Source organism: Glossina fuscipes, unplaced genomic scaffold, assembly GCF_014805625.2.
Source record: "Glossina fuscipes isolate IAEA_lab_2018 unplaced genomic scaffold, Yale_Gfus_2 147, whole genome shotgun sequence".
Lineage (NCBI taxonomy): Eukaryota > Metazoa > Arthropoda > Insecta > Diptera > Glossinidae > Glossina > Glossina fuscipes.
The window spans coordinates 25,173-37,177 of record NW_023998490.1 but is presented as its reverse complement, the minus strand read 5'-3'; the positions used below and the strand labels follow the sequence as shown (position 1 = coordinate 37,177).

Here is a 12,005-nt window from a genome sequence, read left to right as displayed (position 1 = left end):
GAGGCCGAAAAAACGTGAACGAACGGAAAGATGAATTTGTCATTTTCTTCTTTTTTTTTTAGTCAAAAAAATGTTCGCTTTTGCTTTTCTTTCCTTTTTTTTTTTTTGTATTAGCTACAGATAGAACCTAACAAGTCAATGCGATCAATGATTGATTTGCTTTAAAAATATTGTTAAAAGAAGAGACAAAGAGTAATATGCGAAATATATCCTAGATTTAATAATTATTATATACTAATATTAAGGGCAGTTTTGTTAAATGATGCAAATTGAAAAGGAAAAAAGCAAACAATTCATGCTAGGTTGACATTAATAGAGTTTTTAGTTAGACATAGTTTTCTTTTTCCTTCTGCTATTTGCCTTTCTTTTTTTTTTTTTTTTTTGTTTCACACAACCTTGACTACATTGTCAACAATTTTGATATTTTTAAACTTATCTAGGACTAAACGATATCGATTATTTTTTACTATTTAACATATTGTGGAAGCAAACTCCATTTGGTTTGAACCGAACAGCTTTCGTACTCTTTCACTTATTGAATATGGAAGTTAAATGAAATATATATATGCGTTGTTAAGAGCGTATTGAATGAATGTAAACGTAATCTATTCTGTAAGCGTAAGCATCGTATGGGACGACTACGATATAACATTTATGGCAAACGGACGTAGCTTGTCTTACTAAGCTTGCTGATGTATGTTTAACAGATTAACTGGAACTTGAGAGAGATCGGATTAGAAATAATGACAAACTTAGTGCATAAAAGATTGGTTATCGCAAGCGAATTTGTGGACCGATATATACTTCTTTGAAGGTTTAGCTGGTGGAAGCACAGAAGCAGTACATCAAGTATGTATATGTCAAGCTTCCCACATTCAAAAAGTTAGGCTTATGACGCTATGAACATCGTGTACAGTATGATTTACATTGCCTGGGAAATCTTGTATGGGGTGGTGTCCTAAAACCAGATATATGTGATCTAAATTCGGGACGATTGACTTCTTTAGCAATATGCTATTGTGAAACAATTTTCACCATGAGTTATTGAAAATTAAATATTGAATTGTATCGTATAAAGAGAGACTTTTGTCGGGCAATTTGAAAAATATGCAATTTTTGGTGAGGGGAGGGTGCTGAAAAAAGTCCAACCAATCCAAATCACTTTCAATAGCGTTCGGTCTTGGGTCGACGTACACCAGTACCCAAATTGGCGACCTGTAGGTTGAGCACAACAATACCTGGACACACAAACTTTATTCGATTCACAATTATTTTAAACAAACCCATTTTAAGCCCTTTCGGGTGTTACGTATGTCCATACGGCACAAACTTAATATACTCTGCACCACAACACATTTGAAATAATTTTTCATTGAGATGAAGCCTTTGCCTGGTATAGTGGTAAAATTGAAAGAGTTACACTACAATCATATTCCGCCATGACTGATATTCCGCTTAGCTTTATCTCATCTGATCTCCCAAAAAATTCTATATGGTTCTCATAAAACATATTATGTCTACCGGAAAGTTTTGTCCACTCTGGTTACGGTTCACTTCCGGCACGATTTCCGAATTACAGGGAAGAAGGAAGATTGGCCACAGAAACGTTTAGAAATTTATTTAAGATGTTTGCTGAAGATACAGTTTCTAATAGGACAAGGAGAAGATGGTTTGAACAATTTCAAATAGGCGATTTTGACCTTTGTGATAAGCCACGCTCTGGGCAATCTTTAATCGATGACTACACTGTCAAGATCTTCTTAGAGCAAAATTCTTTCCTGACAACATTGGAGACAGCAGAAAGGCTTGAATGGGTTCAACAAACGATTGTGGACATTATTCGGAAATTTTTTTCATTTTTTTTGTTTCATTCTAAAAACGGGCAGAACTTTCGTGTAGATCTGTTCTATGAGATGAGGAGGAGAATACTTCAGAGACATTACAAACAATTATTTCACAGATTTGACAAACTGTACCGCTTACTACCCTCCCTTGCAGCCATCATACCCACGCTTGCACGAAGCTCTCTCTAAGAGACTAGTCAAATAGACAAAAAAAAAGAAGACATTATAGTCGTAAAAATTAAAAAATAAATAAATAAATAAATTTTTTTTTACAGTTCAATTTTTAAGTCTTTTTTGGACTGCTTTTGTATGAAATATGTGTCATAGTCGGATTAGTCCGATTGTTATATGCTCTACACCACATGGTGTAAAACAATTCTTACTTTTTCCATAGCTTTTATGTGAACTTGCTATTAGGGATCTGTATATTAAAAAATAGACCCCTTTGCAAACAATGGCTTACTTTCCGTAAGAATCCTTCTGCCTAATAGGTTTATATATATAGATACATGTTCGAAATTCACCGCAGTTAATTTTTATATCATGATTGCTATCATAACATATTAACACTTAGACACTATAAAGGATCAATTTTCGCGAAAATGCTTATATAGGGTAGGAGTCAAAAAACAGGCGCGAATTGCCCAAATTTGGCGCAGTTAATTTTTTATCTTAAAAAAGCACTGAAAATTCGACCTTTTTGGCATATAAATTTCAGTTTTCGTTATGTAAGAGGGAGTTCAAAAAATGGCTTCAGCCAGTCCAAAGTTTTCACACTAATTTAGAATATCGAAATACTTTTACTTAGTCATTTTTGTCTAGAATTTTTGAAAATTGTTATTTCTTTTCATATAATGACTTTTTAAAATAGAACTTTACATAGGGAGTGGTCGAATAAGTCGAACCGATCCAAACCATTTTCAATAGCGTTGTTTCTTGGATCAAAGCACGTGAGACGGGCAGACACGTTTACGTTATCATAATGAATGTTGGCTATATTTAAAGTCCTTCTGGGTGTTACCTACGTCCGCATTAACCAAATACCACAAGTGATGCATAGTACGAAAGACTAATTAAAAAATTACATATTTAAAAATCTATTAAAAAGAGAATACGATGAAGGGCAAATATAACTTCACCCGTTAATTTTGCAGTATGCAAAAATTAGGCTTCGAAATTTTTGAATACAAATCAATGCTCAGAAATATTGGAATACACAGTCGCTTTAGAATTTGATTCGATTTAACATGCCCGTGCGCCCAAGGCCAGTCTTGAGAACATTCACGGCCGAAGGAAGAAAACTGAAACTTGGATTCTGCATCGATACAGCAGAACGCGTTCTTCTTGCAAAGTCTCTTATAATCGCTCAGATATTGGGTAGAGGTAGAAAAATTAACATTTCAAAGTATTACCCTATCTTGAATAATGAATATTTTCTGCATTGGGCCAGCTAATCCCAATGCAGAAAATCGAATGTTATGCATAGATTTCAAATATGCTGAAGTGTTCAAAAAATAAGGGGAATTTATATCTTCAGACTTTTTTTATGGTAAGATAATGAAAATAATAGGGATTATTATCCCCCGATGAGAACAATCAATCGACTAATTAATGGGACAATAAAAAAAAGAGAATTGATTGCTAAATAGGGGGTACAGTATGCGATGCTCTTTCAATCTTCTTATTGCATTGGACTTACGTAGAAGAGATATTATCAAGGATTGAGGTGAGTACTCAGGCTGACAAGACATTCTGAGCAAATGTGTTGAATTTCGATTTTTGGTAAAAGGAAAACCGAAGGCATAATGAATAGTTTTGTTGTTAAGGAACCACGCGGCGTTAACAATACGAGGAAGAGTCTTAAATTAATATTTATTTCTTTATTATTTATACATTTTTTAAACAAATTTACAAAATATGGTTCCAAGATGCCGGATAACTAGACCATACGCGCCTGTAGACGTTATGAGCAACAAAGGTTAAGCAGGCTAAACGTTAAGCAGATAATTAAAGGAATATAAAAAAAATAATAATAATAATAAATAAAAAAAGACGTTGGGTTTTTTCGCTCGACACTAAATAAACGCTTGTTAAACCTGGTCCGTTGGCCAAACGTAGATATTTAACAACTCAAAAAACATAGCGACATTAACATTGGATTTTTTTCATATAAGGAAGTAGGGATACGAAGCGTAAAAACAGCGTATCATTAATAATTAATTTTTGGTGGGGGTGTCCTTTTTGTTTAATAACGTCATTTAAACATTTTTCACATATTTTGCATACCTTTTCTTGCATAGGAAGCAGGGATCTCTTCCGAGAAAACACGTTTCTATGTTCATTTTCTTCGTCATACTTGCTGATCAGAGCAAATGCAACGTCATTCTATTAAGAATTAAGCGTCTTCCCCGGCAAAATCAAGTCTTACCTTTCTTTTACGTCCCTTTACCAAGGGCTTACGGTGAGCGTGGCAATGGTCATGTTACAGTTTGGGTATGCATTAGAGCCAATGGAGTCGAAAAATTTGTGTCCATGGATGGCATTCTAAACCAGGAGAGTTGTATAGGGATATTGAAGGAAAATTTGAAAGAAAGTGCAGAGAAACTTGGTACTCAAATTCTACCAAGGTAACGACCTCAAGCATAATCCTCGCTTAATTCAAGAATGGCTCTTATGTAACTGCCCGAAAGTGCTCTACCCTTTTCACCAATCATCCGGCGTGAATCCCATTAAAAGTATGTGAGATGAAGTAGGTGTGCGGAAAGATTCAATCTCGTCCCTCCAAGATCTAAGAAATAGGCTACGAGAAGAAGAATGGAATAAAATCCCTGTTTCCTATACAAGAAAAGTTATTAAGCAAATCGAACGCTCCACTTAATATTAATTTTTAATAATATGTTGTTTTTTTATATGAAAAAGGTCCAATAATAATGTCGCTACGTTTTTTGAGTTGTTGAAGTCATTTAATTGGCTTGTGTGCTAGAGTAAAGTTTTGTGTGTGTGTGTGTGTGTGTGTGTTTTTTTTTATTTTTTTATTTTAATATGTATCCCCCTAGTAGCACGGACTAGGTTTAATAAGCGTTTATTTTTTGTCGAGCGAAAAAACCAAATATTAATGAATCTCACTGTACGTACATTATGGAACTGGAGAAATTGAAATGATAAGTTAAATATTACCTAGGCGTGTATTCGAAGAAAAAGGCGCCCCTTCTTGAAGTTGATATTTTTCATGTATTTTAATATTAAAGTTACCGGGTGTTTCCTACAACTGTATGCTTTAGGTTCAGATAGGTCTTGCATAAAATGAATCTATTTTCTTATCTTCAGATTATGCACCTTTTGAACAGTAATATAAATATTTTTTTATTCGATTTTATATAACTTCCATGAACAACCGACGGAAGTTTCATGTCATCCGACTCGTTTGTTTACAAGCTAAAGCGTCCTTTGACGGTGCTGGAAATTGCTGTCGGCGACTTGTCACAATGAATAAATTTATTGAACAAAACAAACTTCCGTAAAGAAAATCAAGTTGCTTTTGTGGAGAGCCATTGAAAATTTTGCATTGCAATATTTGCAAGTCTTTATTACGTACGGACGAGGCCGGCCATTAGATATCCTACATCACTTGGCCTAATACAGGAATTCACTCGTTTCCGTTATAATGCATCAAAAATTATGCATTACTTTAATGCAAAGGCATGCTTTTCATGAAAGCCCGCATATTGGGGGAAGCCCCACATGATTTGATCCAAATTTATCAAATTTAATTTAATATCTAAAAATTTTATTATTTTCAGTTTCCGTTATAGAAAACTGAAAATTGCACTTTCCCTCCACGTAAGGACTAGCTTTCCATGATAACCCTTGTATATCTTAGGGTCTAAAAAATAGATTTTTACGCTCCAGCTGCCCTAATATCCATTTTTTTTTTATTAATTTTGCACTATGGACTATTTTCATCATGAATTGAGCCTTTTTTTGAAGGTCTTAATATTCATCAGAAATCTTTCATAGAGTGGGGCCCAAGAAATAGACCTATATGGTTCAAATTTGGTCCAGTTACGTTTTATTTCTCAAATTACTCTTATAAACAAATTTTCATCATAAAACATTAATTATACAGTTTCACATTTCGAGGGAATCCTTACATACGACGGCTTGCAAAAGTTGGACGTACGTGGTCCAAATTTGGCATTTGGATTGATCTCTATGTCAAGTTACTCTTCGCCGTGAAATGTTGAAAATAATTCCCTTTTACCGTACGAATATCAATTTTTGCAAGAACGGTTATATGAGAGGTAGTTTAAAAAAGACGAACCAAATTTTTCATACCAATTTGGAATGTCGGAGGACTATATTACTCAACAAGTTTTGTCGAAAAATTATGAAAGTCGCCTTATTTTGAAAAGTCGTTATATGGCGAGTGTTCGAAAAACTGGAATGATTCGAACCAAACATGTCATCTATACGTTGAATACAAATACACATGAACAGATCTTGGACGGACAGGGGAGTAGACGGTGTAGTAAAAGGTGGTTCTATCTTAAGACGGTGTGGGTGTTATGTACTTCCGCATAAACTTAATATACCCTGTAACACAAGTGGTGCAGTGTATAAATATCATCAACGTCAAGTATCTTATATCCTGCGATGATCAGTTGAATGTTCAGTTAATATCAACATATGGAACATCAGCTTACATTAAAGAGTATTTAAAGAATGATTGGCAATTGCCCTGTTGGCCGCTCGTGTTTTTCCAAAATAATTCAGTAATTGTTGGTTTGCCCATGTTTCCAACAAATATCAAGCTGGTGGGCTTTTACTAGGTGTGGCATTCTAACTGATTATTATTATGACCTAAGACGATTAAAGAGAGTTCTATGGCTGTTTAAAAGTTTACTCTGGATCAGACGTTCGAGGTTATTAATGAACTAATTGATTGACATGAAACTACTGTCAAGTATTGACGGAACCTAACAGATAAAGAATGCGTGTTTTCAAACTGCCTCCTTCTCCTCTTTCTGAACGTAGCCTTATATTGACGCATGATTTCGTTGCACTACAAGTGACTGCTCTTTTCTTCAAAAATGATTTCAATTTGATAATGACCCGAATACGCTACACAGGTAAAAGACTAAATTGAGGAGGACTCTAAGGTCAAAGGATTAACATATCGCCATTGGGTCGTCCTTAATAAGCCAAAGAAATCTTAAAAATAACATTAAATACCTTACTTAGTCTTATAGATCGTATAAGAAGACGAAATAAATAAATATACAAAAATAGCTATTGTTGAAAAGTTTCTGATAGCGTACGGGTGAAGAGTGAACAAAGATTATTTTGAACTGAAGTTTGTGTTCCTATCATAAATGTATTTCAGTGCCATTAAAGTGGAAAATTTAATGCAAAAATTGCAACTGCATGTCTGGTGTCTATGGCAACTTTAACGACAACGACGTCAACGAAAGCTATAAAAAAAAAACACATAATAGCAATAATATAAAATATATTTAAATTTCAAATTAGTTATGGAATTGGATACTGGCATCTAGTATTTTGTCTAAACTATATATGGACTTTATTGTTTTTTTCTTTTTGGATACTTACCACATGAGAATGACACCAAAACCGATTGAGAAAAATATATTCGCATAGTTGTCCAACATTATTATGATGATGGTAAATGAAACAAATCATAAAATTAAACCTCAGATCATCTCCGCTTACAACGATGTGCAAAATTCATAATTTTTAATTTTATTCCTTTTTTATTGATTATTTTTTTATTTTTTTATTTTTATTTTTATTATTATTTTTTTTTTAATAAGTAAATACAAATTGAGTATTATGTGTTAAAAAGAAAGAAAAAATTCGTAGCACAAATAGTTTTTATAATAATGTCTACTACATTTATTCCATAAGGACACTGGTTGGACTCACAGTTTCGTAAGTAAATATTATGTTATGTTATGTAATTATAATTGTACGCACTGTTGTTGTTATGACGTTTAACTATGTTTAAGAAGGAGAATTTATTTCAATATCACTCAACACACATACACAGACACATGCATGCACATTAATTTAATCATCTAAAAGCTATTAAGAAATAACAACAAAACGGAAATTTTTTTGTTGTTTTTTGATATTTTTCTCAGTTAATTAAACAGGACAATAAGTTATTACGGTAGCGTGTCTGCGTATATCTTTAGTACTGTTTACTTAAATGGTCATTTATTGAATAAAAAACAATAAAATTATTTAACTGTGAAAGCGGGCGGTTTGATGATCATCACAGTTTCAAATACACTAAATACAGAAAATATTTATCTATAAAGAAAATAGTTTATAAAAACAAAAACAAAAAAAAAAAAAGCAATCAAAACATAACAGTCACCTACACACTAAAACAATAGGCTCAACTATTTTATACTGTAGCTAATAAGGAAGAGATATTGTGCTTAGAGCGAACCTTGGACACACTACAAATTCGAAGAACGTTTTTCCTTTATGAACTTTTGGATGAGATACGCGATTAGCCGATGGATAGTAAAATGTTATATCTTTCGATCGATTTTTTTTTTTTTCCGACTTTGTTCGAATTTCAGAAAATTTGCAATTTTATTCTGCAAGAATGTGTGTCAGTTTTATATCTCAATTTTTACGATTTAAAATGTAGCGAACGGACGAGCCAATAGATAGTTCAATAAATATAATCGGATGAGCAGACCTACGAATGGACAGATAAACTTACAATAAGAGACACACATAGATGCCAGCTGCAAAGATAATGAAATGGACAAGCGAACTGATGGGTAGGCGTATGAATGGACGAATTGATAGACTTAGAAATAAATGTACAAACAGAGTCATAAAAGACCATGCGTAGGAAAAGATGAATGGCTGCGCTGAAAAATGACCAATTAATTGGCAGAATTATTCAGAAAGGCTTATAATTAGGCGCCTCAATAATAGAAGTAGGGACATAAGTATTTGCTGATAATCATACGTATAGACCTACGGACAGAAGTGGATAGAGGCACGAATAGTAGAAGTAAATATGCGAGAAAGCGTATTGGTAGAAAAAAAAAACAGGTGCTCTTGTAATAGTAAGGATACGTGTACAAATAGACCTAAGGATAGACGCACGGACAACTACCTAAAGGTACATATATATAGATAGACATACAAACCCATAACGTACCCATAACTATATCCAAAGGGGTACGGATAAATGTACAATATAAGTAGGCGGATATGCGAACCGTGGTCGAATGGGCATACGAATAGTTCTAGGGAACAGACGATTGGATGGAGATATCGAAATAATTACAAAGAAAGATGCGGATTGACCCATGGTACGTAGAGATGTAAATACAAACGTGCAGATATACACATTGATAAACTAACGAACTGACATAGGAAAGGAAACATAGAGAGAGGCACGGATAAATGTATACATAGATATACATACATATAAAGATAGACGTGGAGAAACTGAGATACGAAAGGAAAAATGCATTGATAGAAGTGCGGATAAACGTACGGATAGTCGTACGGATACATGTACGGTTGGATATAGATATAGATTACGGGTAGAGGTATCGACAAAATAACAGGCAAGAAGAGCGGTGGGCCGGACATGTTAATTGATGAAAAGTTCGATGTGCAGATAGACGTAAGCAAGGATGTACGAATAGTTGAACGGACGAAAGGCGTAACGAACGGCGCATGCACCCATAATTGATTGAACAGGTAATTACAGGAGGAGGATTGACGCCTAATTAGAGCCTTATCGACAGATGCATATAGGGGCACTTATGAAATATGCCGTCTTCGTAAAGGTGGTTGAAATTTGTCAAATATTTTCTGTTAGTAATTTCAGATCATTTACACATCCTTTCCTGCAACGTTCGTTCGAAGCACGAAAACATGCATCGAAGATTCCATAAAAACGTTCTGTTTTGCTTTATCATCTTCGCTTCTCTGTGATCAGCTTTCTGTAACATGCTACGAAATGCTGAAATCAAATTTGAAAGCAGATATGATCCAAAGATCTTGAAAATGTAGCAGAATTTGCTTTCAAAAATGTGAAACGAAGGTTTATTCATTAGATACAAGAAATTAACAAACAAATGCAGCGCATTGCTCTCCTGGGTTCTTTACGGGATCTGTATGCGTTGCAAAAGCAATGACAAAATGAAAATGTTCTGAAACTTGTGAGTGGTGGATGTAAAAACATGCTGATATATTATATTTATATGTGAACTTGTGTACACGTAAATCTTGCTTGCGGTCACTGATATCTATTAAAATAACGTGGCAATTGAATCGCGTGCCGGTTTCATTTAAACGATAGTTCTCTTCTTTATTATTTTATTCTTTTCTTAAGCCTCAATATATATATATATATATATATATGTATATATATATATATATATGTATATACCTAAGTGTACTTATGTGTATATATATTTTATGTATATAATGTGTATGTGTGTTTGTTTGTTTGTTTGTTTGTTTGCTTGTTTGACTTCGGAAATATATGCAAAACACTTAAGCTATCTTCAACTAATTGGTGACGGCGGTGATGATGGTTGCTGCTGACTAACAGATTTCACACAAATTGAAAGATGTTCTTTTAATAAACTGCCAGCGTTTTTCCTTACTATTTGACAACTGCATCTTATGTGTATTGCTTGTATAGTAAATATATTTATATTTAAAAATTGTTCCGCACAACACGAGGCATTATTATGCATCCAGACGCTATAAACGTTCCATATGAAATTTATTAGTATTTTTGTAACACTGTTTGCCCGAATTTTATTTTTTGACAACTTAGCACTTTTCCAATGGGGTGATAAATACTGTTGTGCCCGTTTCTCACTATTCAATTGTTTGACGTTCATCGTTTCATCATGCAACTGACTGACCGAAAGTTCAATTTAGGTCAATTGAAGTTATACATCCTCGTACAACTAACCTGATCCCGATCTATAATTGAGCATTTGGTAGACAAGTGTAAAAGCTTTTTGGTTTTTCTCACTTCGCCGAGCATTCGATCGCTTTATCTCAAAACGTGAAATTGAACAATCCTGAGCAGCAAACTTAATGTTACTGCATTTTCATTAAACCATATTAGGGATGATAAGGGTTTTCATTGCAGAATCATTTTATGCAAAAAAATAAAAAGTTTCAGTTCAGAAACATCATGTTTTGATCAAGACAAAAAGCAAAAGATTTTTTCGAAATACAATTATACCTTACACCGCATGTATCTATGTATGTTGTATGTATATATTTACATATTTGATTTTACTAAAATTCTATGCTCATTTTGCAGTGACATCATTATTACCGCTCAGACGAACCCTTATGGGTTTTTTTTCTTTGCATAGACTAATTTCGTTGTTGAGCACAAAGTAATGGATCAGTTTCTCGAGTTTATTGACGCGACACGAATCAATTTGTTGAAATAATTTTTTTATATAATTTTAGACATATTTGGACATTGGTTTAGGAAATATTAAAAAAAAAATTTGTTTTTTTATTTAATTTTTCAAAAGCAAAAAGCCTTTGAGCCGCATTTCTACAAATCGTCTAATATTCAAACAAAAAAAAAAGAAGTGGCATAGAAAATCGAGATGCATCAACAATTGCATGCAGCATAATATCTCTTAAAGTTGAACTCTCAGGGCATTTTTTAAGACATAAAAGCAATGATGAGAAAACGTGCGTGAACGCATTATCCCTTAAATTATTCCATTCAATAAGTCCTAGATGCGCAATAGCATCACGTAATACCACTTGGCCATAATGCTTCTCAATAAATCTTATTAAGATTTGTTAGCGCTTTTTGTTTTCATATCTTTTATAGGATAATGTGAGCTCAATATTTTTTCTTTTACTACACGTTCTTTGCATTTTCCTCTTTTTTTTTTGTAACAAAAACAATTTGGCCAGCGTAATCCGTTATGAAAATGTGACCAAAAATCTTACGCAAAAACGATGTGAGAGACAGCGCCGCTGATTTATACATGAGGTGACGACAATGGTAAGGGGGGAAATATAATATAAAAATTGTAACAGAATTAAATTCAGATTTCAAATTATCAGATATTTCCCATCCATAGGCGGATCTCTTAGAAAATAATT

At 33.5% G+C, this 12,005-nt stretch overlaps 1 protein-coding gene across 1 annotated transcript in view; it reads right to left on the bottom strand.

The window, feature by feature from the left end:
• The window catches only part of LOC119641202 (glycine receptor subunit alpha-2), a 30,484-nt gene extending 22,832 nt beyond the window's left edge, over positions 1-7,652 (bottom strand). The window contains exon 1 of the mRNA XM_038039741.1: positions 7,455-7,652. Within this exon, the coding sequence (XP_037895669.1) occupies positions 7,455-7,513 (59 nt within the window). The 5' untranslated portion in view covers positions 7,514-7,652. The remainder of the gene's footprint in view (positions 1-7,454) is intronic.
• Positions 7,653-12,005: the final 4,353 nt, after the last annotated feature.